Raw genomic sequence first — 26,724 nt, forward strand, 5'->3', positions numbered from 1 at the left:
CATATTTCCTTCCCTGCCTTTCCCTCTTTTGTCTGATGAGAGAAGCTCATTTCAAACTGGGAATGGGAGGAAAGACCCTGAGGAGCCAGAAATTGCTCCCCAGCAAGGCTGGAGAAGTGTCCACAGCACTGCCACAAATCAGCTTTACTTCCAGCTGCTTGTTTGTAAACAGATGTTTGATAACCTTGCTCACTGTGAACAAATTCACCGATCATCCCCTGTGCTGACACAACTGTGGAGCCATTCCTTGTGTTTCTGGCAGGTGGGGTGTTATTCCTTGCAGAGCTTTGAAAGTGAGAGACAAAACTATGCCTTCAAGGATCTGCTCGGAGCAATAATGATTTGAAGCTTGAACATGTCAAAAAGGCCATTTTCTGTATGTTTTCTTAGGTGAGTTGGATGTCTGGGGACACTTTGGATTCAAGCAGGCTCAGGAAATCAATGGGAGTTCAGCACCTGACTTATCCAGGCTCTCTCAAAAATCCCAGGGGGAAGCTCAACCACAAAACACAAACCTTTGAGAGTGGAAAATTATCCCAGAACAACACTTTTATTTCAGCCATCACGGGGAGCTCTGCCAAACCCATCACAATCCGTATGCAAAGATGTAAGTGAGGCCGGCCAGGACACCCAGGGACATCACTCCCTGGCTGCTTTGCCTGCTGCTGACTCCATTCACGTTGCACAGGGGTTTCTCACAGCAGGAAACATTCTGGGAGCTTTGGGGTTGTTGCTGACCTGTTGCTGGACACGTTGGAGAGCACATCTTGGAGATGACGTATTTAGGCTTGTTGGGCTCTAGTGCAGGGAAAAAAAAAAGTGGGGGAGAAAAGGGGAAAAAGGGGGATGAAAAATAATTGTTTAAGTATTTTTGTGGTTAAATCTGTTTTGGTGAGTAAAGGAAGGCCAGGCACTAATCCTCAAGGCAAATTTCATGGAATTAATCACAGAATCATAGAATGGCTTGGGTTGGAAGGGACCTTAAAAATCATCCATGGGCTGATGTGAGAAATGGATTTGTAATGAGTTGTATACTTGTATACTTCACTGTGTACAACAAATGACGAACACCATCAAAAAAGTGTTTACAATCCAAAAAACGGGACGAGATGTGAGAAATGAATTTGTAATGAATTCTCAAAACTAACTGAAAGCTCACACAGCCTTGTACATGTGTATGCAAACACCGAGATGAGGTGTGCTGACTTAGGAAGGCCATGGGACACAGATGACATTGTTGAGAAAAAGATTGAGCTAGGAACAAGTTACAACAGGTTTCAAAATATGGGCTTGTAAAAAAAAAAACAAAAAAACCCAGGTATTCTAGGGAATTAGAACTGTGAAAGATGCATTGCAGCAGGACCACGTGGGGTAAAAATATAAGTGATTGATGTTAAAAGTAACAGCAGCATTGTGTGGCAAAAGCTAATAGGCTGGAAAACATTTATAAAGTATTGTAACCAAGAAGTGTGTTGGCTTCTCTTAGAATGGTGCTGAGTTTTACATCTCTAATGTCTCACCCTCCTACGAGGCTGATAATGGAATAAAGTATTTTAAAATGCCTCTCAGTTGCCCTGTTTCTATAAAAGTCAGGAATAATCCAACAGGCAGGGACACCTCCCACCAGACTACGTTGCTCAGAGCCCCATCCAGCCTGGCCTTGGACATTTCCAGGGATGGGGCAGCCACAGTGCCATAGGATCCTAGAATTGTTAAGGCTGGAAAAGGCCTTTAAGATCATCAAGTCCAACCAGGACTTCTCTAGGCTCCACATTTTTAAATTTTGTCAATCCTAACATGGAATTAGCATCTGTGGCTCTCAGCTCCAGCTGCCTGAAGTGATGCTCAGGCTGGGTCATTCCCACCGGGATGGTTTTTCCTACAGCATAAACACAGGGGGAATGTTCTTCAGGACCTGAGATATGGGACAAGAGCACGTGAAGGTCTTTGAGGGCACAGAGCCCCCAGGACAGACCTGAAGGGTTGTGCTTGGCACAGGGAGTCAGCCACGGTGAGGTTTGGCCAAAACATGTCTCAAAACAGTTCTGGGAGTGAAACACGCACAGCTCCAGGTGGGAATTCACTCCCTGGTGCTGCTCTGTGTGTCCTCATCATTTCCCCAATTTCCAGCAGGAGCATCAAGTGTGTCTGGACACTGCAGCAGCCACAAGGTCAGTGTCTCCTAAAAGTTGGTCACCAAGGCCTGTTGTTCCCGTACTGGGATGAAATCCCATTCCTGGGGCTGCTCTCCTACAAAACAAACAAGGTGTTGTTCCCAAACCTACTTGTCCCAACGTCCTTCCGGATGGTCACGCAGTGTTTGTCCTCCTCAGCACACATGGAAATGGTCAAACAGTCCTTGTTGGACTCCTGTTCTTGGCAGGTGTAGCACATGAATGGATAAACTAGGGGGGGAAAAACAGGAAAAAACACATTACAAGGTTTAAAAACCACAAAAGTTCCAGTGCAGAGATCTCCATTTCCCTCGTTACAGCCTGAGGAATGTTTCTGTGGGAATGACCAGCGGCTTTCTTTATCCCCTGACCCATGGCAGCAGCGCTAAATCCCTCTCTGTCTCCTCTGGCTCAGGCTGAGAAGTGTTATCGATCTGTTTGCAATCCCTGGGAGCAGGAGATGTGAGTAGAATTCAAGGATTTGGGAGCTTTTATGAAGGAGATTATTGCTGAGCCACAGCAGCTCGGTCCTGAGGGCTCGGCCATGGGAATTGCCAATTACTGCTCAGGGTTTCTCCTGGGCAAGGCTTGGCAGGGAGAATTTAAAGATTTCCGTAGCGCTTCGAGGTGGACAATGCCCAGTGTCCTACTTCTCTTTCATCTGGCTCAGAGACTGCTGTCACATCTCTTTTTTTTGTGCTTGAACGTCACTGAACTGGCCTAACCTCAGTTGCAGGAGGTCTGGCAAGTGCCCTCAGATGCTCTATCAAACTCCTGGTTTTAACATAAAATCGGGAACAGATGGAAAATCTTAACCAAAAGTTTAGTTTAAGTGCTAAAGGCAGATTTGGTGAGATAATTCCTACATCTGCAGCAGTGGCAGATGATTGGCAGGAAGGTCACGTAGCGATGAGTTGTGTTTCCTGCCGAGAATGTCTGTGCCTGCCCTCAAAACCAGAATGTGGTAGGCCAGACCTCTGGAAAGCAGGAAATAAGAGGAAGTGATGCCTTGTGAAGGCTGACCTAGAACAGACTAGACAGAGCTAAAGAATAAAGTAGGGATTTATTAAAAGGCCTGAATGGATGCCCCAGAGCTACACCCAAGATGAACCCAAAATGGTCACAAAATGCACGACCAGTCACGGGGTCTCTCACTTTGATAAGTTCTGATCCATTTGCATATTGGAGTTAATTGTCCAGTTACAGCTTTAGCCCATGAAGTCCCATCCTTCTTGTTTTTCTCTCTTCAGTCCACCTTTGTTTATGCTTCTAGACCTGAGATTTGGATCATTTGTCCTTCATCCCCAGCTAGAGAATGAATTGTTTTTTTCTCCCTGCTCTGTGAAGAGAGCTCACCATCCCCTAACATGAAGCTCAGACTCGCACACTAAAGCAGCCCAGAATCTGAAAAATATAAAAGCTGAGACCTGAGATACCATGATGAGGAGCAAAAACAGAGTCTGGGTGATAAAACACCCTAAAAATACATGCAGAGCACTCCCCAGCGGGGCAGATGGAAAGGTTTAATAGTGGTGGTTGAGTTCAGAGCTCATGAAATCACCCAGAGCAGACTGTGGGGTTTTGTGATTGAGTTCTTTTAAAAACAAAGCTTATTTTTTGAGGGGAAACAAAGCCAAATGCTGGCTGAGTTCCTGCTATGTCTGGGGCCAGTCTGTCACTTTGGAAAGGGCAAAAACAACTAAAGGACACGTCCCTGTGAGCACACTTTTACCCGATAAGAAGTTGGCAGTGAGAAAGTAGAAGGACAGCAGAGGTCACACCATAAAATGAGAAGTTTCTGATAGAAAGGAAGGAAAAAATTCCCCAACTGTTGATCTTGTGCCACTTTTTTTGCATCATTCTCCTCTACAAGAAGTTGAATTATTGAATTTTCATGTGCTGAGTAGAGGAGATTCGAGGAGGTTTTACGGAGTTTTTGGCACAGCTTTGGATGATGTTGTCCTCGAGCAAGCCCAGGAAACATGAGCTGCTAAAAATTCCAGGGAATGGGTGCAAAGCCAGGCATGAAAACACCTTCAGAGGGTAATTTCCCCAGGAATATTTGTCAAACCAACTAGAGCAGTGGAAGGAATTCTTCCCTGTGTGGGTGCTGAGGCTCTGGCACAGGTTTCCCAGGGATGGCTGCCCCATCCCTGGAAGTGTCCAAGCCAGGTTGGACAGGGCTTGGAGCATCCTGAGATAATGAGAGGTGTCCCTGACCACGGGAGAGGGTGGGATGAGATGATTTTGAAGCTCCCTTTCAACCCAAACCATCCCATGGTTTTAAGTGATTTTGACAAATGGATGCAATAAAAGAGTGAAAAAGGAGTGTGGATGCAATTAAGTAAAGAGAAATAAATTACAATAGATAAAACTTAGACACTTGAATATAGGGTGACAAATAATTGGTTCGGTTACGATTCAGAACCACAGTGACAACAGCAGGAGTCAACAGTGTCGCATTCCAGCCACGGAAACTGGCGTCACCCAAGGGGACACGGGCAGAAATGTCACGTGCAAGATACACAAAGTGGCCTTTCCACCCTGGCAGGGCCTCAGCTGGAGCCCCATGCCCAAATCTCTCCGCAGCGCTTCCAAAAATTCAGAGCATTTGGAGAGGGACCAGAGGAGAGGGAGGAGAGAAGGTCAGAGATTATGGAAATGTGACCCTGTCAAAAAGGTTGGAAGGGTTTGGTTTGTCTGTAGAAAATGAGAATATGCTGAGGAAAGCCGCAGGAATCTTCCTCGTGCAAGAAAAAAAGATGCAGCAAAGAAGAAAGTAATAAAATATTTTATGTGTCCCGTGGTGGAAATATGGGAGAATAGAACAAAAACAGGGGCTAAGAGATATTAAAACTAAATTCATAAAGCAATGCGAGTCTCTGAGCAATTCCAGGCTGTGGAATCTTCCTTGCTGGAAACTTTCAGGGACACCTTAAGCAAATATCTGCCTGGTCTTGTCCAACACTTCAGCAAGGACTTGATGATCTTAGAGGTCTTTTGCACCCTTAATGTGATCCTGTGAAAAGGATCAAGACCTTTTATGATTTTTGCTGGACTCAAAATTCACAAAACACTGAGATTAGGGGTTGAAAAGGCGAAAGACCCTCTTTGGTCGGCTGAGAGATCAAGAGTTTTGACCAAAATTTGGTCATTAGGGTCTCAGATGAGACCCAGGATACCTGAGAATGATCAAATGCCAGTTTCCACATTTTCCTTTGTCCCAGTTTTAGGCCAGAAAGATCCAATCTCTTATTCTGGATCTGGGCTGCACCACAGAAAGGTGCTGTGTAAAAGCCTGTCCTTAAATCCACTGGGAATCTGCTGCCAAATCAAATGCCAGCAGTAAGGAATCCCACCATGAACCTGTGATCCTGGACCTCTGTGAGCTTTCCAATTCATCCTGGGTCACGCTGAGAACGTTGCCTTTGAAAATTCTCCTCTTCTGTTCACGTTGCTTCAATCAGGAATTGTGGGCACTAAATCAATTTTTTTTTAAATAATTGAACAGTCCTTTTCCCACACCCCAAACTGGCCAAAGGTCCTGCTCTTCCAGGCACGCTGGAGAACCATTCCAAACGATGTAGGAGTAGGGGGTTGATACATCAGTGATAATTGATTCATTAGATGCCTCTTTCTCAACCAGATTCGTATCATGGTTTCTGGGAAACCGTCAGGTGTGGGGGAAATTTTGGCACTCTGGTCATCATTCCCACACGCCAGGAGCGATGGAGCAACGTGTATGTCTCACTCCCAGAAGGAGGACAGCACTCAGCCTTCCCTTTGGGAGCGGGATGCCTTTCACATGAAAAGTTCTGTCACCTCTGCTGCTGATTTAATCTACAAAAATTCCCAGTGTTGCATTTCCTCGGAAGACACGTGGCAAACCACTACAAGGGAGGAAGCAGCAGGACAGAAAAGTCTCTAAAATACTCAAACCCAGAAATTATTAAGGAAAAAAAACCCATTTTGTTATGCTTTCTATCACTTCCAGCTTGCCTCCTTTTGGAAGATCCCAAGGACCACAGTGTGGATTTAACCTGGCATCCAACACCACCAGAGCTCCAGCTCTGGAAAGGAGAATCAATTCACCAGATTCTCACTTCTGCATCAAAATCACTGATTGAGGTGCAAAAGGACCTTGGTGACACCACCACAACACTGCAAAGTTGGTGACAGCCCTCTGGAGTTTTGCCACCAGGAAAACTGTCACCACCTTCCCCCCAATCCTTGTCTCAAGTAGGAGCAGCACGAGAGGCTCACCTTGTTCCACACAGAGCACAGCAGCCAGCAAGGTGACAAGAGGAGCCCTCATCTCCAGCAGATCCTCCCAGCAGGTCTGGGAAGCTGTTTGGAGGGAAGGTTTTATACCCCAGCCCAAGAGCAGCAGTTTTACAGGTTCCAGGTGGACATGAAATCAACCCGAGGGTGTGGAGTGTTCATGTGGGAGTTTTCCACACCAGAGCCCTTGGAACGGGCTGGCACCTTGGGGAAAAGCCCTTTCAGCCACACATTTCTTGCTCTTCCGGTCGTGTGAGTGATGGGAAGTCAGGATCTGCTCTCTCCTCCTCTGAATTTCTTCCTTCCCTTCCTTCCAGAGCCACTGCTCTGATGAAAGCAGAGCCCGGAGGCACGGGAAGATTGTCCTAGGAATTAATTTTTTTAGTCCCTTTGCCTAGACAGCACGTGATGCTCCAGGGTTTGTACCATTCATTGGCTTTAATTATTCAACAGCACCAGCCTCTAGCTGGCCTAAGCTGGTTTACCTCAAAATCAGTGTGTTTTACACCTAATTAAATTAGCTAATGGTTGGTTAAACAGAAGATTTTCCTCACATTTTCATGTCAGTCTTCATTTCTTTATCAATTTTCCTCTGGTTAATCCCTCTGCTTGTTGTTTTTCCTGCTTGTGATCCTCAAATACCTTGTACAATTTTGACTTAATGGCTTTTTTACTGCTATCCAGGGATTCTGTAGAGGAGCTGCTCTTCTCCACGCCCAACAGTTTCTGGAAATCAGGACCTCCATTTCCAAGCCCACAAATTTGGAAAGAGCCATCCCTCAAAGTGTCATTTTCTCAAATGTCTGCTCTTAAATCAATCCTTTTGCTTTTATTCCTCTGTGTTGTTCCTCTCCCCTGAATTCCTTAAAATCCGATCCTGACAGTCTGGGATAGAGACCCTCATTCAAGATGCATCTTGTAGGAGCTCGAGCTGCCACGTCCACAGAGCTTCTTCTAAAACAAGATTAGTCCTGGACCACAGAAAGAAAATATTGTCAAACCCTGCTTTTTCTGGCAATTAGGGAATAACTTAACTGGCAATTCCCTGCATGTAGCCACCAGCAGGGTATTTTTGTCTGTTTCTAATGTGAATCATTCCAACACTGGATGATTTCCCGATCCGTGTGATTTTCTGACACTTTTTTCAGGCCCTCCTGATCTGCTCCCGGAATGATGCCATCAGGTGGTGAATTCCAGAGTTGTTCAAGCCCCGTGTCCAAACAGACATTCCCTGGGTTTTGGAGGTCGGTGAGGTCAGCGGGGATGTGGTGATGATCACACCGAGCCTTGTGCTTCACGCAGGACAACTTGGTCCTTTGCCCCAGTGTTTTATAAACAGGTTTTTCTCCCTCGTTAGTGGGTGTGGCTCCTTGCTGGCATTTTGCAGTGAGACTGAAAAAAACATTTTTTTCTCCCATATTTTTGGTCTTTTTTATCCCACAGACTTGTTGTGTTTATTCCTTTCTCCTTCCATATCCCAGCTCCTGTTGATTTCCATAGAATCACAGATTGGGTTGGTAGGAAGGGACCTTCAAAACCACCTTGGACCTTAAAAATCACTTCATGCCATGGGCAGGGACACCTTCTACTCTCTTAGGTTGCTCCAGGCCCCATCCAACCTGGCTTGGTTGACTTTTCCAACATCCATTTTATTCCCACATGAATCTTCTGGGAATAGGATAAGCACAAGTCAACTTTATCTTAGACTTTGACCTAGACTTTGACTTGAACTTCGACTTTAACTTCAATTTTGATTTTGACCTTGACTTTGAAGGAGTACTGTGGCTGAAACATCCCCAGCACATCCAACAAATATGTACTAAGGAGTGAAATTTGAGTGGGAAATGGGATTTTTCTGAGTTTTCCGGGAGCTGTCTCCAGGACATGAATGTCTTCCTTAGTACTGTGGTTCTAAGGTACCTTGGAATGCTGGAGCGTTCCCCCTTCCCAGTGCATGGAGAGCATGGAAAAGAGATTTATTTCCCAACAGGGCAGAGTACAAAACTCAAAAGCACTCAGAGGCATCACTCAAGGATCCAGCATGGAGAGGGTGTCTCCTGCAGCCACGGATCACAGCCTGGAAGGGGGGGCCTGGAGCAGGGACACCAAGTGAGGAGTAAGATTGAGGAAGATGAGTCACCTCTCTGGAGTAATCTTATCATTATCCATACAAGAAAATTGAAGTTGATCAAATTGGAGCCATGAGTTGGCAATGGACTCAAATTGGAGCCATGGGTTGGCTCCGTGACAAGAAAGCAGCAGTCAGCTTTGGAAAAAGGGTTGCTTTTGTCCCGTTCCATGGATTCCAGAAGATTTTTAGACCCACGGAGGGTGTTGCTTTGACCTCTTGCATCCATCCTGCCTCTTGCTTTGGCATCAAGGCAAATAAACAGCGAAAAGAGGGAGAAATTTCATGTTCTGGGGGGAAAGGCAGGGGAATTATTCAAAGAGAGCAGCAGGCAGCATAAATCCATCAAAACCAATGGTGGGAAAACCCTGAGAGAGGGAAAAGAAGGGCCAGAGTTAAAGCACCTCCTGCAGATGCCTCGTTTAGGCAGGGAAAGGCCTCCTTGGCTGATCCAGGTCCTGGTGCAGTGACTCAGTGCTCTGAAAAATGACTTTTATATAATCCACAGGGAGAGAGAGGCAGTTACCTCCCAGGATCAATCCCAGCTACTGGAACGAGACTCCCGTCTCCTTCCCAGAAGCCCTGCAGGCATCACAGATGTCTCTGCTCATGGGGCAGCTCAGCGCTGCCATGTGAGGAGTGTGCAGCCATGGGAGGCACCAGAAACCCGGAGTGATGGAAGGATGTGGAATTCGGGAGCAGCACCTGCGTGGGAGGCGTCAATCAGGATTTCTGGGGAAGGCTGGCAGAGTCTCCTCTTACACAACATTCCAAGGGGAGGGTTCACCAGGGGAGCTCTCATGTTTTTAGGGCCTCCTGTGCCCCAGGGAAGTTGCTCCCGCCTCCAGATAAAGGCTTTGGGATGTGGGTCAGCTTTGGATGCGTTTTGTTGGGCACTAGGGAAAAAAAACAATGGGGCCAGGGGGAAATTAGGCAAGAAGGAGCCAGCCAGGACAGAGCTGTTTCCTTAGGGATGGCACTTCTGGATTCCCAGAGCTGTCTGTAACTTCTCCGTGCAACAGCCATGAAACCCTCCAGGGGTGTCCCACATGCTTCCGTCCCCTTTTCCATGCCAGGATCCTTCTGATCCCAAAACAGAGGTACCTGCCAAGTTCAGGCAGGTCGAGACATGACCTTTATTTTGAACCTGGCTGCCAAGGGCAGGTCTGGACTCCCAAGCTGAGCAGAACAAGACCTGAGGCTGCACCAGCCCCATCCTGGCCTTTCCCCGTGCCAGCCATTGTTCCTAAGGAATCCTAAACTTGTGGATGGCACAGGATGGATGAAGATTATTCCAAATATTCCAGTTGTCACCATGTAAGGAGAGGGGTGTGGAGCAGAATATGGCCTGCCAAGGTCACAGAGTTGACTTGTTTGGAGGTTTTTGGATCTGTGTCACTCGAGTATCCCTAAATTTGCCAGGAAGGGACACAGGGTGAGGACAATAAATCACGCAGGTGGATGGAGCCAGCTCAGCTGGGAAAGGCAATAAAATCCGTGGTGAGAATGGGGAGTCTGATGGCCAAAATCAAAGTATCCTTGGCCAACCTTGCATTTACACCAGGGAGAGAACAATGTGTTGAGGCAAGGAAATAGAGTTTGGATGGATAAACCCAGAGTAAGACTGGAGGAAGAAGCCAATGAGGAAATCTGGGAGAGCAAACAAGCAGGGAATGCAGAGCTGGACGTGGATGAGAGGAAGGTGCACGGGAAGGGGTAAGAGCAGATCGGGATGAGCTGGAGCCATGAGCCCACGTTTCCTCTGCAAAGCTGTTGTAAAGAACAAAGATGAGGCTGTTCCCGAGCGTTGTTGTTCCTCTAATCCCAGAAAATGCCTGTCAAATGGAGCTGTGCAAGGAGCCTAGGGAGAGAAAACCAGTTGGGTGAGCTGCACCCGGTTGGTTTCCCTGGGAGATCTTCCTCAGGATGATCTTCGTGGAGAGCTTACTCCCAGGAGAAAGCAGTTCAGCCTCCATGGAAAGGCTGGGGGGAGCGAACCCCTCATTCCTAAGATCATCCACAAGGAAGGTCAGAGCAGGGTAATGAGTCCCTTCAATTTTAACTTGATGAGCAAATATATAAGGTTTATTTGCAGTGTTAATATTTTTTCATAGATGAGTCTGAAAAATTCCAGGTTTCTTTCCACAAACCATCTGTCTTTTCCTACGATTTTCCTTAAAACACGGTGCAAGATACTTTTCTCCCTTTCCTAAATAATCGTAATGTTTCTAAAGGAATTTCCACTGGGAGATCTTAAACCAGTTTAAAGAAAATGCTCCAGATCCCTTTCCTGCCTTGTCCCCTCTGTTTCCTAGAGAGCTCAAGAGCCGTTTCCTTCCAGGCAGCTGACCCAGGAGAGGAACTGAAAGGAATTTAAATAGAATTCAGTTTATTCCAAAATGGAGTCACAAAAATGCCATTTCTGCCAGTGCAGAAAAAAATAAAATCTAGGAAGAGGCTTCCTGAAGTGAATGCAAAATAATTTTAATATATTTCAGCATTATTCCCGTTCAACTTGCAGGCGAACGCCTCCGCTTTTATCCCATAACACGGATACATCCAGCAGCTACGCCCAGTGTGCCACTCCACACAGCCACACAATTGAATAAAATAACACTTTATTGTGCCCAGTTTCTGTTTAACAACTGGAATATTAAAGGCTTTCTCGGAGCAAAATGATGCAGGATGGAAAATGGGAAAAGAAATTGGCATGAGAGAATGGCGGGGATAAAATGAAAGGCAAAAAATGCACGGAGTTATAAATGCCAGGAGTAGGAGAGATGGTGGCCACATGGGGCCATTCTGCATGTGCAGGGCTCCATTTTACCCCTTTCTCTCCCAAACATCATTTTGTGTTGTCATCAGAGCATGGAAAGAGCAAAAAATACCTCCTGATGGGAGGCGACCTTCCAGGTAGGAGGCACGGGGCAGCATTCCCACCGGATGGACCGCAGCTTGAACCATGCCATGCGAAGCCAAGCGGCTCATTTTCCCCCAGAACCCCTCAGAAACCCATCCTGAGGATGCAGGCGAGACTGGCCAGGACCCCCAGGGTGAGGATGGTGGAACTGGTTTTCACGCTGCTGGCCCCACTGATGTTGCACAGGGAGGTCTCACAGCAGCTGGTGGCGACTCCAGCTATGCCGATGTTCAGGTCAATGGTTGGGCAAAATGCAGAACATTTCTTCGTGATTCGCTGGTTCCGGTCATTGCCTGGAGTGGGAGGGAGACAAAACAGCAGGAAAAGTTCAGGTTTTCATCTCAGTTTTTTGTTGGTTTTGTTTTTTTTTTTTTAGGTTTCGTAGCCTGGCTGCGCAATCCCGCGGGGAATTTGTTATTCTGCGCTCGGTGCCGTTGGGTTTTCCCTTGGGTTTCATCACATTCCATCATTGTTTGTGTATGTGTGACCTATGGACACCCTCTCCAGGCCTTACAAATCCTTTGCTGGTTTCAGGGCCAGCTGAGGGCAAGAATTTGGGATTTATTTGTACAGTGTGAGACTGCAAGACTTTGGCACCGTGCCTTGGGATTGCTCCTTCCACAGCACCCGGCACTTTCCATTTCCACCGCCTCATGGACATAAACCTCAGCTTGGAGTTGAGACAAAGGAGTTTGTGCAGGGATAATAAAAATAATTCTTTTTATTCCAGCATCTCCCTGTCCTGAGAGTGTTCAATCAGCAGTATTTAATTTTAACTGAGTTTAATCAGAAGTATTTTTACGATACATTGCAACAGACCCAGGCCAAGTTCCCACCTTCCCAGGATTTGTTATCTGCATGCTAAAATCCTCATTAATTCCTGCATTGTACCTCCTGGTGGGAGGAGGATGAGCTGTGAGCCCCACCTGAGCCCCACCTTGTCCTCAGGGCCTTGGGAAAGCTCCACACTCACCATATCCTGAGGTGGTGTAGCTTGTCAGACAATACTTCTCATTGTCCGAGCATTTGGTGGTGCTGAGACAATGGATGTTGGAAGTTGCATCTTTGCACGAGAAGCAGGTCAGGGAGAAAGCTGCAAAAGAAGCACAAAAATATCCTTCAGGTGCCTCTGGGAATATCCTTAGGAGCACAAAACTGGGAGTGGATGCATGGAGGATGTGTCAAACCCAGTTTCCACAGGCAAAAAATTCCTGCGTGGGCTAAACTTGTTCCCAAGGACTCTCCAGGAGCCAGACTAAGCTCAAATTGCTGCCACAGCTGTGGTTTGCTCATTTAGGAACCCTCAGGATGTTTGGTTGACTCTTCCTTGAATCCATTAAAACATCTGGCATTTCCACTGTGTTTTTGGGAAGAAAATCCCAATCTCCCACCACTTGTAGTGTGAAGCTTTCAGGTTTTCTTTCCAACCTGGCCCCTCCAAGCCTCAGTTTCTGGCTACTGGAGACATTGGACCAGGGAATCTGTGGTTGGCCCATCCCTGGAAGTGTTCAAGGTCAGGCTGGATGAGGCTTGGAGCAACCTGGGATAGTGGAAGGTGTCCCTGCCCATGGCAGGGAGATAGAACTGGGTAATCTTTAAGTTCCCTTCCAATCCAAACCATTCCAGAATTCTATGGTTTATTCTACATGGGCATCAGAATGGTTCTTTCACTTGGGTCGTCCAAAAAAAACCCCAGAAAAAATTGAGTTGGGATTTCTGTCGCTGTCTAAACTGTGTCTTAAATGGGGTGTGGACGTGTGCTGTGCAAAAAAACAAACAAACAAAAAAACCCCCAAAAAAACCCAAACAAACCCACCAAAAAAACACCAAAAAAAAACCCCCCAAAAAAGACCCCCAGAAAAACCCAACAACTAAAAAAAAAAAACCTTCAAAACACAACAAAATTAAAAAAAAAAAAAAGACCAAAAAGACAAACGTTCAAAGGCAGCAACTGTTCAGGATTTGTTCTGAATACCAAACACTAAAATGAGATGGTTTTTTAAATCCCTTACAAACCAAACCTTTCTACAATTTGGGTTGATTTTCAGAGCTCTCCCGTGCCAAGAGGAAAATCTTGGACCTGTGGCAGTCCGGGCTCAGCAAATCCCTGCCTTGGCTGCAGCAGATTCCTTTGTCCAGCCATCCACGGGGGAACAACTTCCTCGCTCCACAAAATGTGCACATCTGGAACACTCTGCATCTGCAAAGTGCTTTGCTGCAATCAGGGAATGAGAACAGCTGGCGCTCGAGGCTGAAGCATCATTGAGAGCAAAGAGATCCTTGGGGAAGGATTCTTTGCATGATAAGGGGAATTTCCTCCTCATCTGTTTATCTGGCTGCAATGTCACCCTCCAGGGATTAAACTCATCCTCATTTCAGGAATATCCCTGGCTACTGGCAGTTAATGCCCAGCTAATTCTTGCAGCAGCTTTGTCCTTTAGCTTTGCCTTCCTTGCTCTTCATCTTCCTCAGTCCTCACCCTTGCCCAGGTTTCTTTGTGCTTTTGTCATCGATGTCCCAACCTCGCCACTGCCCTTGGACAAGTCCTTCTGGCCCAAACTGGCTCCTTGAGTTGAGTGTCCTGCTAGCCCAGATCTGGCTCCACCTCAGTCCATGACTGCAGGATCATTGTTTTGCTTTTAGCTCTCTGTTCTTCCTCTGCCTGTGTGGAAACTCTGCCTTCTTCTCCCACTCCAGCCAATGTCCCCTTCTTTCCCGTGGCCTTTCCTCTCGTGGTCCGCAGCCCTCACGTTCCCTGCTCCTCCTCTGCTGTCCCTCACTGCCTGGCACCGAGCAGAGGCCACCAGACAACTCAGATCCCACTTCCCACCGTTCCCATGGTCATTCCAACAGCCTCAGACTTGGCACCCGGCTCTCTTTGACTTCATATCCAGACTTTTCCAATTTGCTTCCTATCGTAGTCATTCCCATCTCCAGAAGCTCCGTTTCTCCTACTTGGCTCTTTTCTTCAATATTGTCCTGACCTTTCAGGCCCCCGATTTTTTTTTTTTCCCAAGTCTGGGACCTTCCTTTCAATAGTCCCTGTCCAAGGTGCTTGGTTTCATTCTCTTTTCTCATGCTAAATTCTATTATATAGAATGGAATATGGGATAATATGGGATAGTATGGAATATTTCACCTTTACCCCACTGGGAACCACCCTTTCCTCACAGAAGCACTCAGTCCCCAAACTGGATTTTCCAGACAGAGCTCACTTTAATCCTTAATAAATGCAGCAACTTTAATCCAAGCCCATTCCCAGAAAAACTTCCTGAATCAGTGCAGGAAACGGTGGAGCTGGTTCCATGCCCAAATCCTGTTCCATCCCAACCTCCCAAAGCTTCTATTTCAGACTCCAGTTGCCCTGGGAGCTTCCTTGGCAGGAGAAGGGAGAAGCACCACCCAAGGATCAATTTTTCAACCTCTCTCTGTGCTCCAAAGATTTCTGACTCACCAATTAATCCAAAACTCTGGGATTGGCTCCTAAACTGGCACACCCTGAACTCAGGGAGGACAATTTTGGGCAAGTTACAGAAAAACACTTTAATTTTATTTAATTTCTTGAGGTCTCAGTTGCAGCGAGGGCTGAGAGGGGACGGGAATTTAATTTCCCCCAGATGCAAAACTTGAGTTAATGCAGGCTGCCTTTGGATGTCTCCACACTCACCAAGACGTCTGCTCTAACTGAAGAGAAACATTCCTCAAGGAATTTGCTGTCTCATTCCTTGATGTTTTAAAAAAATGGGAGTAAAGCTGCAGGAAAAGATCCTTTTATTTGCCTTAACATTCTCAGCTTGAGCACAATTCCAAGTTTCAAGACTGTGAAACCCATGAATTGGAATATTTCCCTCCTCAGACTAAGTAGGAGCCAAAAAAATCTGTTAGTCCAGGACCAAAATGGCTGGGAATTTGCAGGTCAAATCCTGCAGGGAAAAATTCCGTTTGCAAAGAGGCAAAAGTCCCCCGAGCTGAGGAAATCAACCATTCCCCGAAAACTGAGGGATATTCCAGGCTGCACCTCCCGTTCCCTGCCTAACCCAGAGCACAAGGTGTGGTCAGAGTCCAGCCAGGAAAATTAAGGTGCAGCTTCCCAGTGCTTTCCCAAAAAAAAAAAAAATCCCCCAGACAATTATCAGAACGAGAATGGGGCTCTGCATCTCCATCCCAAACCTGGGATCAGCTGGGAATCATGGAATCATTAAGGTTGGGAAAGACCTCCAGGATCATCGAGCCCAGGTTCAGCACTAAACCCTGGCTCTGAGCACCACATCCACGGATTTTCTGAATACTCCCATGGATGTGATCCCACCGCTTCCCTGGGCAGCCTGGATGCTCGACCACCCCTTCCATGATGGAATTCTTCCTAACAGATCAGACTCTACGATCTTAGAGGTCTTTTCCAACCTCAGGGATTCTGTGAGCGCCACAGTTGCACCTGGAAGCAACAGGGAAGAGCTGGGAGCCAGAATTGCACTTTCTTGTGGCTCAACCATCTCTGCCAATTTAGGAAATGATGGTTTGAGGTGCAACCAATTAAAAAAAAATAAATAGATCAGGCTTTAGTGACAAATCCAGAGATTGACTGCACATATTGCCCTGGATATCCCTCATGGATGCCCCTATTCCCATGGAGCTGCCACTGAGCCATCCCAGGGGCTGGAATCACCCCCCACTCCTCATCACCCCTCCAACTTCAGGTGGGGTTAAACCCCCTGGAATAACTCCTTCCTGACCCTTCAGCTTCCCCATCCACACCGTAAAATCCTGGAATACCCAAATCCATGCCCCAGTTTTGGGATGGCTCCCCAATCCTTTCGGGACTCACCACTTTCCGGGCACAGGGCGACGCCGAGCACGACCAGGAGGAAAAGCTTCATCCTTTAGAGGTCTGGGAGCCTCCAAAACAAGCAGGACTGGAGCAGGGCAGGTTTTATACCACTGCAGTGCTTGCTTTGATCCAGAGATAATAACCAGAGTCTGCTGTGTCAGATGATGGATAATTGGGAGCAGCGTGCTCGGGCTTGTATGGAGAAGGGTGGGGTTTTATAAAATGGGGGGGGGGGGGTGTTTTTCCTCACAAGTTCTCCTTTTCCTGGTTGTTTCACAACGCAACTGCTCCAGCTGACGTGAACTCTGCAAATGGTTTCTAATTCTGGAGAAGTGGGGGAAAAGCAAAACATAAAAACAAAGCAATTTTCCCTGCAAAAGAATGAGGTTTTCTTTTCCAGGTCTCAGAGCAGGCTGCATCCTCCAAGATCGTGTCCTTGCACATGTGGAAATGGAGGGAATTTAAATTTAAAATTGAATTTGGGATGGAGGCTTCTCCCAAGTGTGTCCCAGGATTGTCAGGACAGTGAGATCAGAAGAGCAGAATCCTTCCACTCTTTTTCATAGGGGACCAGGCATCATTTTCTGTCTCCTTTTTAAGTTCAAAATCAGAAATTTTTCTGACATCTTTTTTATGAGGAGAAAATGTTATCTTATTAAAAAATAAATTCCACAGAGCAAAGGAAAATGGCCATTTCAGTTAAAAAATAGAAATAACACCCACTCCCATGGCATGGAACAAGCTGGGGAATTTTTCACAAATGCATTAAAAAAAATGTCAGGGAGAAAAACACAAGGCAATTAAAGAATGGAGAAGAAGGGGTTGGCTGGTCAATGATCTCAACTCGTTAAGTCTTCAGAAAAAGAAAATTTGTGAAATGCCAAACAGGATTATTCCATTGGATTCCCAGATTGTTCTCTTTATTCCTCTTTTTTTTTTTTTTTTTTTTCCCTTTAAATCATGTTTCATCCAATCTCCATGAATAAAATCAGAACCCTTCCCACCTTCTTGGGGGTTGTTGTTGTTTTTCCCTCCCACTGTTGCCTTTCTGCCTTTAAGTCGCAGAACAGAGGCAAAATCCCAGGAAAAGTCGAGCTGGATCCTCTCACCCTCAGTGCTGCCCCGAATCCTCTGCCAGCGCCCTTGCTGCTCTCCGTCTGCTTTATCCCCTTTCTCCTCCTCTCCAACTCAGATTCCCAACTCCCATGGAATATTTTATGTTTCCAACGTGTCCCACCTCCAGCCCTCCTCTCACCGGGAAAACACGCCGGGTTCCTGAAGTGATGTCAATTTTTCCAGCGCCTCCAAGCCGGACTTATAAACACTGTCCCTCTGGAACCTTGCATGACTAAGGGAATTTTGGCTTTCCCAATAGGCAGAGCATGGAACTAATTTGGAGCAGAGGTGGCAATTAGCCAGAAAAGCTCCAAGGAAGGGTGAGGTTTGGCTCCGTCGGCCTCCTGAAGGCACCCAGCAGGAGGAAAACAAAGCTCCCTCCATGCCAGCGCAAAATATTGCGAAATATTTTATTTTCCCCAAACCAGAATAGATTTAATGGGTTTTTAGTGGTAAATCCATGTTTATTTGGGTTTATCCAGAGGGCTCCAGTCCCAAGGAGGTGCTGTTCCATTCCAGAGCCAGCCCACGTCGGGATTTATCTCCAGCAGCATTCCCCTGACAGGTTCAGAAATAGCAGCTCATGCACTGCTTTTTTTTTTTTTTTCCTCAAAATCTCATCCATGCCAAACCCTAAAATATCTCCTGTCTCCTGCAAGCTGCTGAGATTTGGAGAAGGACAGAATGGATTTCTTCAAGGCTTTATTGCAGGATTCCTGACAGATTTTTCCACGAGATGCTCTGAAATCTTCCAGCTGGTCCATATGGCCCTCTGATATTTTGTCCCTGCCAGGGCCAGGTGACAGAATGAAAGGAGCCCATGAGGGCAGGAAGGACACGAGAAGAACTGAGGCAAAGGAGAAGTTAAAATCCCAATTTACAAGAGTTCAGAATTCATGAAATTCAGGACAGTTTTGTAAAGAGCAACAAGGATTTAACTGGAGGTGAAGGTGGAAGGTGGAGGTGGAAAAATTTATTTCCCTTGGCACAGTGGAGAGGAGAAGGAAAGGAGGAGAATGTTTTGCTTATCTTGTTCTAAACCTGGTTGAAATCATCACATGAGAAGGGCAAACAATTGTTTATTTTGGAGGGAAAATGCAGTTTTCATCAAACAAGTGCTGAAATGCAAAAGTAGCTGTGAAATTCAGATGTTGTTACTAAATGCGGAACTTCAAGTTGGCCAAAAGCTTTGAGAAGCATCTCAGAAATCACAGATTGTGATTAACATAAAGTGATGGGAAAAGTGATTGAAAAAAATATGCAAAGCCCCAAGTTTCTGGGGAAATAGTCCCCTCAGAAATTCTACAACAATTCCACTTCAGTTATCCCACTGAAGTAAATTCCAGAACACCCTTCCTGACCAGAAATTAAATCTTTATAGGATGACTAAACCTAATCCCATTTTTACAGCCTTCACCCAGCACTTCACCGTTGCACGGAAACACATGGAATTTGCAGTGCTGGTGGAGTAGGATTCCCCTCAAATCCAGTACCAGATTCCCCTCAAATCCAGCACAAGATTCCCCTCAAATCCAGCACAGGATTCACCTCAAATCCAGCACAGGATTCAACTCGAATCCAGCACAAGATTCCCCTCAAATCCAGCACAGGATTCCACTCAAATCCAGCACAGGATTCCACCCAAATCCAGCACAGGATTCCCCTCAAATCCAGCACCGGATTCCCCTCAAATAAAACAGGGCTGGAGGCCTTTTTTCCAGGTGCTGCTACAAAGACCTTCCCAAAATCCAGTGCTGCACTTTTCCACACTCTCCAGCTCCAAGATTATTTTGTTTGCCTGTTTTAGCTGTAGTTCTGCTCCTCCAAGAGCTGAAGGGGATCTCCATCCCATCCCCACCATCCCCAAGCCTGGAAACGCAGCAGAAACCCTGGAAAGGGATGGAGCAGAAACCTCCCCAATCAGCTCAGTCACCATCACCTCTTCCAGGCTCTTCCTGCCCATTTCCCACAGGAAAATCCAGGGCAATCACTCAGCAGCTTCTCCAAGCAGGCACAGGGTTTTCCTTTCCATGAGGACAGATTCCAGCTGGATTTTCCTTACCTTGGGCATCCAGCACCTTGGGGTGGGACCTTTACCTGTTTTAAAAGCTGGAGCAACCCACCTTGCAGAGATCCCAGGAGAACTTCCCAGCGCAAATTCCTGCAGGACCAAAATTCCTGGTTCTGCGTCAGCATCTACAAGACAATGCCCATTGTTGTTTGCAATGGGAAAAACACAAACATCTCTGACCTTTCCTTATCTCAGAGGGATCTGGGAGACATCTGGCTCTGTGGAGTGTCTGGAGCTGCTGGATGGAAGAAAGTTAGGAAAGGCAGCCTGGAGAAGGTTCCCAAGTGCTAAAAAGAGGAATTCAATGTGAAGCAGAGCTGATTTCTCAGGCTGGTCCTGGTGCGGTTACAACAAACACACTCTAGAATAACACAAATCTTTATTTTATCTGACAATTATCACACACGTGCTATCAAAAGAGCTTTTCCAGGGAAAAATTAGTACAAAACAACGGGGTGGGGGGAAGATAGGTGTGATGTCGGGATCTGAAGCAATGTCTTGGAATACAACAGGGTCGCTGCTGGAAACACTCGGCTGAGGTTTCTCACTTGGGGAATACCTTGTGGCTTCTCGGGTGGTCACAATCTCCTGCCAGCCCTGCTCACAGTCCCACCCTGAGCACACAGATCAAACTTCCCGCGATTCCCAGCAGGACCACGGCGTAGTTGATCCGGATGCTGTTGGCGCCGCTGAAGTTGCACAGGGAGGTGCTGCAGCACTTGGTGGAAAAAGCGGCCACCCCGAAGTTCACGTTGGTCTCGGGACAGTCCACAGAGCATTTCTTGGTGATGCGTTGTCCCACGTCCTTGCCTGGGTGGAGAAGGGGTGGGAAAGGAGAGCTGGGATTTAGCATTCTGTTGGAAGAGCTGACCAGAGGAGAGGGATGTGCAAATTCCTTAATTTTCCACACGGCAATAAAAGCTCTCAGGGGGGTTTGACAGGGTTGGGTGTGAATCCACGAGTCCTGGATCAAATGTGGGACACTGGGAATTCCTTGATTGAAACCCACGCCAGCCAAAATCTCTGATCTGGTTGCCCAGGTGGTGGCCAGTCACAGGCTGGCCTTGAGACTTTGTGGTATTCCCCAACCTAAATGATTCTGTGGTTCCTATAGGACAGCAATCCCAATGCATTCCCAGTGCATTTTTTCAATGCATTCCAATTCCGATGCATTTTATGAAAACCATGCTAGTGGCACCCAACCCTTTCCTATTCTCCATCCCAAAACTTCTCAGCTCAAACAACAGAGGCTGCTCCTGAAATTTGGGTGTTCCAGCATGGTGCTGAGGCCCTGGCACAGGTTTTCCAGAGAATCTGCGGCTGCCCCATCCCTGGAAGTGTCAAAGGCCAGGTTGGAGCAACCTGGTCTAGTGGGAGGTGTCCCTGGAGCAAGATGATCCTTCTACCTCACAGCACCACTGAGGGATTCACACTCATCACATTGAGACACTTCAACCTCAAAATCATCTTTTCTTTCCAACAAAACTACCGATTTCCATCAATTCCCTTTTAAAAAGTTGCCCAGCAATGTGTCTAGAAGGAAAAAAAAAATAAAAAATCCCATTTTCTAGGACTCACCAATTCCGGTAGTGCTGTACGTGGTCGTGCAGTATTTCTCATGGTCCTCACACTTGTAGGTTTTCATGCAGTTCCAGTTAGAATGTTCGTTGTCACAGATGTAGCAAAACAGGGAGGAAGCTGGAAAAAACACCCACAACACAGATTAGTGATTCCTAGTAATTCCCTCCTGGGAAAATTCCCTCCTGGGAAAAAAAGAGTGCCAAAAGCCTTGGAAAATACAAAGGGAAAAATATGGTGTGAACAAGTTTTCCCAGCAAGTGAAATAAGTTTGAGGTTGATTAATGGAACTGAGAAAACGAATGGAGAGAGCAAACCAAGTTTTCTTTCTGGACTGGAGATTTTAAGGGGTTAAATTTACATTTTTCACCCTGGGCAGCATTTTCAGGTGATTTTTTTTTTTTCTCCCCAGGATCCACATTGGCCTTGTTGAAAACCAACCTTGAAAAGCAAAGTCCTGGCAAGGAGAGGAGGAACCAGCCCAATTCTAGAGGTCAGTTTTAAATATTTTCACGCAACATCTGCAAAACCCTGCCCAGACATGAATTAATTAATGCTTAGTGACACCCCTGAGAGACAAATTGAGGCACCACAGAAAAGGGAGTTCCCTGGGAGAGGCTGCCCTGGACAATGGATGGATTATTCCTATCAGCACCTGGAACAGGGTGTTCTCCATGATGCTTTTTCCTCAGTGCTGAGCCAGGTCTATCCCAGAGCTGGAAAAAAAGTGGGATATTGTTGGGCACAACTGAAGTAAATTGAGTCAAACTTCCAGGCTGGCCACTAGAACACAGATGTGCCTTCTCGTTCCCCAGAGGTGTAGTCACAATTAGTGGAAATTGCTTCCCTCCTGTCCGAAATTCCAAAGAATGCTCCGCATTTTGGGGCAGGGGTGACAGAGGCAGCTGGGCTGCTCCGAGGAAATCCTGCTCCATTGTCACCAGCTCTTGGTTGAAGAGCTCTTGGTTGAAGGTGAACAAACATTACAAACCAGCGAGGGGTCTCCATGAGGCTGAGATTTCCCTGGCTCTGTTTTTCCTGATTTTCTCAGCCGAGGAAGGCTATTTTTTTTTTTTTTTTTAAATTTTCAGAGCACCCTTTCCAATCAAACTTAGACTTGTTTTTAGCAAGGAAACCCCTCTCAGTGGCCCTTCAAAGTTTATTCTCGATTCAAGCTCTCGTCTGAGGTTGAGTCTGCCCACGACACTTGGTTAAATGATTCCAGAGGCAGTTTTAAAAGAGAAGTGAAAGCAATTTTGGTCTCTGACTGTCCCAAAGGAGGAGGAAAAAAGGCCTCTCCTCTGTGATCTGGGGAGCTCTGGGTGTCTCAGCACAGGACTGGCTTGCTCTGAAACCTTCCCAGATGCTTCAAGGAAAATTGGGCAGGGTTTGAAACAGCCTGGGACAGTGGAAGGTGTGGAACCCCCAGTTCAAGGAGGTGGAGCTGGATGATCTTTAAGGTCCTTTCCAATCCAAATTATTTTATCATTTGCTGATTTCTCTGCTCTTTTCCAGTGCCAGGTGTTGCAAGCTGAGGGGCTCTCTGTAGCAGGAGGTAAAATCAGCCTTGTTGCAAATTGGATTTAAGTTCTCCTCTTCATCTCTCACTATTTCTCCATCACTTGGGAATTTTCAGCCTCCCTCCTCTCCTCTGGAGGTTTCCCAGCCCGAGCTGGGGGCTCCTGTCCCTCTGCAGGCAAGGCAAAACCCAGACCTGGCAATTTACAGACCCCGGAGCTCTCCCTGATCTGCTTTTCTGCCAAATTTCCCAAACCACTTCCTGCCGCAGATGGAGCCGAGTCCTCAGCGCGTGTCTGAGAGCAGCTGAAAGCGCTGATGCTCCCTAAGTGATCCAAGGAAAATCCCTTCCAGCCAGGAAACAATAACTGCTCGAGCCATTAGAGCTGCTCTAAAGCTTTTCCTGCCCTCCACCCTCCATTAGCTGGAGTTTTGCAAATGCAGCCAGAAACAACCTTAACGGTGCAAATTGTGCTCCTCGGGCTGGCAAATCCGTGCCCAGAGCCAGGATTTCCCAACTGGATATTCCCCCACAATTATCCAGGCACGGCTGCGCCTCCTTTTAAAGAGGACAAGAAGGAGCAGAGCGTTGTGCATCCCATTCCAAACACACTCCATGCACTTCACAGCTCTTCCAATTTAGCAGCAAAGAGCTCTGAGGCTTTCCGATACCTGCCAGCAGCCTCATTACCTAATTGGAGTTGTGGAGAATAAAGTGAAATGCTGGCAGGAGATGTGGTGCCAAGACCAGCCAAGCTTTTAATCCACAACAACTCCTCGGGTTTCATTCAGGGACAAAAATCAAACCAAGGGCAAAAACTCTGAGCCCTGCTTGATTCCTTGTCAGCATTTTCCAGGGTGTGTCTTCAGCTGTGTGTGGTTGGAGCTGGGTATCTGAGGGTGTGAGAAACCAGAATTCATCTCCTCTAGGTGACAGAGAACCCACCCAGGAGTGAGCGCTCAACCACACAAAGCATTTCTCACCATGGTTGACACCAAGAATACCCTGCTAAGACCTCAGCAGCTACAACAAAAGCTGCCAAACCCTTTTGTCCCTCATTTATCTCCTTGATTATCCTCTCCTCTGGTTCTCCCAGCCTCCTTACCTTGCTGGACACACAGGACTGCAGCCAGCAGGGCCACCAGAAAAGCCTTCATGGTTGGTCCTCGTGCCCTTGGAGCTGGAGCAGTGTGGGAAGATGTGCCTCAGGAAGGTTTTATACCAGCCCTGCCTCGTCCCTGACTTCATTTGATTGCAATAATTTGAGGTTTGGGCAGTGGCAGCACCCAAGATGTGATCAGTGCTGGGTGTGTTTGTGCGTAAGGACCTGTTACGAGGCTGCAGATAGCGATGTGTTTTTTTTACCTCTCCTTCTCATCAAATCTTTTCTTTCCGAGGCCTGCTCCTGTCTGCATTGCTGCTTTGGGGAGTAATTGAGCTGATCCAAACACGGGAGTCCCTTTTTTGGGCTGAGCCACAAAACCTGGAGTGAGTCAGGGCATGGCTGGGGTGACACCTTGCTTGCTGGCACCCTCCATCCCTTCTCACTGCCATGGAATGGGAGCTTAATACCTCTGGGAAGTGGGAGAGGAGGCAAGGAAAGATTTTTTGGGTTGTCCAGAGGCATTCAGAATTATCGCCCTTGTGCAAAATGCTTTAAGCAGGAAGCAGCATCATTCCTTTAATCACGGAATCATAGAAAGGTTTGGGCTGAAAGGGACCTTAAAGATCTTCTTGTTCCACCCCTGACCCCACTATTTATGCCTGGAGATGTCACTCAGAGGCTCCAACAGTCCAGGCAGGGGTGGGGGTTTGATCTTTTTGTTTTGTTCTTCTGTGCTCCAGAACCATCCAGGGTTTCCAGGTGACAATGTTTGTTGCTCCCTGGAGACCAACTCTGGACTCTGTCAGGTTTTTCCAGTCCCCCATGACCTTTCCACTCTTTCTGGGCTCCCTCCTTCTGCTCCCACACCACCTCTTGACTCAGGGCGCAGAAGAGCCAAGTGACTCAGGCTGCAGGAGAGGCACAAAGCACGTGGAGGCACCTGCAGGAGTTAAAAATCTACAAATGGGAGTGAAAACAGCAGAGAAATGCAAGAAATCCTGCCCAAAAAGTCTTGGCAGGACCCTTTGGAGAGAGAAATGACCAAGGGGAGCTCAGGGTCAAGGTTTGTAAGGTCACAAATGGTGTGGGAACAGAAGAAAGAACATCCAGGTGCTCTTTGTTTTCCCCAAAATTAATCACAGAATCACGGGATGCCTTTAGTTGGGAGGGACCTAAAAGGATCAGCGAGGCCAACTCCTGCCCTGCTCAGGCAGAATCCTGGGAAGCTGGACCCATTCCCAACCCCTGTTAGGAATTTTTTGCTTGTAATTATTTTTCCTTTGCCCAATTCCTCCTTTTTTTCTGCAGCAGCTTCAACCCTCAGTGATTCTGTCTCTGTGTCCAGAGGGTGGAGGGGATGAGCCCCCATTGTTCCAAGCTTTCCATTCTGTTCTCTGGTCTGACCTTGAGCAGGAATTTTGAACTATTTCATCTTTTAGCGAGGATGTGAAAGGCCCACGTGACAGATAATGCAGCAACAATATTTCAGAAATAATCTGGGGAAAAAAACATTCTCTCTGAGCAAGATTCTTTATAAACACAGGCATGAAAAACATCAGGCAGGAAACGGGATGAGGTGGAGCAGGCAGGGGGGAAAAAACAGGTATTAATCCACATGTTTGTTTAATGTATAACACTAGGGTTGTCTCAGTCAGCTGGAAAAATGGAAAATGAGGCTTCCTTCCCTTTCATCCCATCAAAAATCCCAAAATGAAAATGAATTATAACCCCAAATCCAGCTCATCTCGGAGCCAATCGAGCAGAAAAATGCAGCTTCTCAGCGGGAAGAGGGAACAAGGCTTGAACACAGCCCACAACAAGAAAGAAGAAAAGCTTTGGAATTAAAACAAATAAATGAGCAGTAAATAAATGAGGCTGTTAAAACAAAGTGCAGCTGAATAGAAAAAAACATCAAGTGAGAAATGAGCTGTGGGAAGTGGGAATGTGAGAAAGCTTTTAAATAGATTGGAGAGAGGAGAGGTTAATAATAATAATAATAATAATAAACAAGATTAATATTTCAGACAGAAGTGGAAAGAAATAAGGAGGGAGCGGAGAAATATCGGTGCAAAGCAAAATAATTCAAGGCAAACACACAAAGCTTGGGGGGGAATAATTAAGGACAGGCAGAGTGAGGGAAAGGAATAAGATGGGATGGGAGGGAAGTCCCTCCTGTGTGGAAAATGTACATTTCTTGCAGACCCTGTCCAGGTGCTAAAAACTGCCCTTCAAGGGGGCTGGGAAGCTGCAGGATTCCCCAAATCCCAGTTTAACCAACCACTGGGGGAGCTGGATGGGGAAAGCATCCAGAGCATCACCTGACCCCTATCCCTGCATCCCTGGGGGAGGCTGCCAAGGCTTTGGGAGGCATCCCAGGCTCTGGCCAGGTCCCAAATCCCTGCTATTCTTGGGCCCTGTTGGCATTGCAGTCACGCCCAGGGCCAGTGCAAGGGCTCTGGGTTCCAACCAGCACCGTGACACCGGAGGGAACGGCGCCTTTGGAAGCAAAATCCATTTTTTTCCCAAGCAACGGGGTGAAGAGGGCTGGAAGAAAATCCAGGGCAAAGACAACTGAGGGAGTGGGAGTGCAGATGGTGCCAGGAGAACACGGCAGGGAGGTGTTAAAACCATTTCCCAGGGACATGAAAAAAGCAGGGTGAGGGGAGGGCAGCAGGGTGAACCTTGCAGCAGAAACTGGGACAGGTGGGTGTCACCCAGTGGGTGTCACAAGGGGAATTAAACAGTTAACAGGGCATGGAAGTTTTAGGAAAAAGAAACCTTCACCCACTTGTGGCTTGGCAGCCACAGAGGGTGTTTGTGCCAGACTTTGGGAATGCCTTGTGTAAGGCCAGGCCTTTTTGTGTAACTGGAGCCAGACAAAGCGTGGTTTCAGCCCGGGATGGAGCCAGGTCCAGGGATGTTTCAATGTCAACATTTCCTCCCTTTTTTCTCTCTCAGGAGGGTGGCTCCAATCTCAGATCCCTTCAGTGGTGCAGGAGGAATC

At 46.9% G+C, this 26,724-nt stretch overlaps 3 protein-coding genes across 8 annotated transcripts; all 3 read right to left on the reverse strand.

The window, feature by feature from the left end:
- Positions 1–531: 531 nt before the first annotated feature.
- On the reverse strand, positions 532–11,031 carry LOC116183336 (lymphocyte antigen 6E-like). The gene is made up of 3 exons (XM_031504189.3): positions 6,438–11,031; positions 2,286–2,405; positions 532–798 (listed from the first exon to the last, which is right to left on the reverse strand). The coding sequence occupies exons 1-3, from the start codon at positions 6,487–6,489 to the stop codon at positions 587–589; spliced, it is 384 nt and encodes a 127-aa protein (XP_031360049.3). The 5' UTR covers positions 6,490–11,031; the 3' UTR covers positions 532–586.
- Positions 11,032–11,184: 153 nt separating this feature from the next.
- On the reverse strand, positions 11,185–16,469 carry LOC110475166 (lymphocyte antigen 6E). Its single transcript, XM_021539092.4, has 3 exons — positions 16,329–16,469; positions 12,477–12,596; positions 11,185–11,796 (listed from the first exon to the last, which is right to left on the reverse strand). Exons 1-3 carry the CDS (start codon positions 16,378–16,380, stop codon positions 11,588–11,590), a joined length of 381 nt encoding a protein of 126 aa, XP_021394767.1. The 5' UTR covers positions 16,381–16,469; the 3' UTR covers positions 11,185–11,587.
- Positions 16,470–16,570: 101 nt separating this feature from the next.
- LOC116183335 (lymphocyte antigen 6E-like) lies at positions 16,571–23,913 on the reverse strand. 6 transcript variants are annotated; one of them, XM_031504188.3, is made up of 4 exons: positions 23,721–23,913; positions 21,097–21,216; positions 17,441–20,328; positions 16,571–16,655 (listed from the first exon to the last, which is right to left on the reverse strand). In XM_031504188.3, exons 1-3 carry the CDS (start codon positions 23,770–23,772, stop codon positions 20,120–20,122), a joined length of 381 nt encoding a protein of 126 aa, XP_031360048.3. In that variant the 5' UTR covers positions 23,773–23,913; the 3' UTR covers positions 16,571–16,655; positions 17,441–20,119. The 6 variants fall into 6 exon arrangements, with proteins under 6 accessions (XP_031360048.3, XP_085428769.1, XP_085428770.1 ...); XM_085572643.1 differs by lacking the exon at positions 23,721–23,913 and adding an exon at positions 21,752–22,168 and having other exon boundaries at positions 17,587–20,328; XM_085572644.1 differs by lacking the exon at positions 23,721–23,913 and adding an exon at positions 21,752–22,168 and having other exon boundaries at positions 17,569–20,328.
- Between the last annotated feature and the right edge of the window lie 2,811 nt (positions 23,914–26,724).

This window comes from Lonchura striata, chromosome 2, assembly GCF_050655825.1.
Source record: "Lonchura striata isolate lonStrDom1 chromosome 2, ASM5065582v1, whole genome shotgun sequence".
Taxonomy (NCBI): Eukaryota; Metazoa; Chordata; class Aves; order Passeriformes; family Estrildidae; genus Lonchura; species Lonchura striata.

What these genes read in the sequence shown, in the direction of transcription:
- LOC116183336 (XM_031504189.3), bottom strand. Translation starts at nt 6,489, where the DNA reads ATGAGGGCTCCTCTTGTCACCTTGCTGGCTGCTGTGCTCTGTGTGGAA. An exon ending in TGTGCTCTGTGTGGAACAAG is followed by an intron (nt 2,406 to 6,437) that starts GTGAGCCTCTCG and finishes TTCCCCCCCTAG; the next exon opens with TTTATCCATTCATGTGCTAC. An exon ending in CCGGAAGGACGTTGGGACAA is followed by an intron (nt 799 to 2,285) that starts GTAGGTTTGGGA and finishes TCCCTGCACTAG; the next exon opens with AGCCCAACAAGCCTAAATAC.
- LOC116183335 (XM_085572643.1), bottom strand. Translation starts at nt 22,031, where the DNA reads ATGGAGCAGGATTTCCTCGGAGCAGCCCAGCTGCCTCTGTCACCCCTG. An exon ending in TGGAGAACACCCTGTTCCAG is followed by an intron (nt 21,217 to 21,751) that starts GTGCTGATAGGA and finishes TGTTTTTTCCAG; the next exon opens with CTTCCTCCCTGTTTTGCTAC. An exon ending in GTACAGCACTACCGGAATTG is followed by an intron (nt 20,329 to 21,096) that starts GTGAGTCCTAGA and finishes TTCTCCACCCAG; the next exon opens with GCAAGGACGTGGGACAACGC.
- LOC110475166 (XM_021539092.4), bottom strand. Translation starts at nt 16,380, where the DNA reads ATGAAGCTTTTCCTCCTGGTCGTGCTCGGCGTCGCCCTGTGCCCGGAA. An exon ending in CGCCCTGTGCCCGGAAAGTG is followed by an intron (nt 12,597 to 16,328) that starts GTGAGTCCCGAA and finishes CTTCTTTTGCAG; the next exon opens with CTTTCTCCCTGACCTGCTTC. An exon ending in CTACACCACCTCAGGATATG is followed by an intron (nt 11,797 to 12,476) that starts GTGAGTGTGGAG and finishes CTCCCACTCCAG; the next exon opens with GCAATGACCGGAACCAGCGA.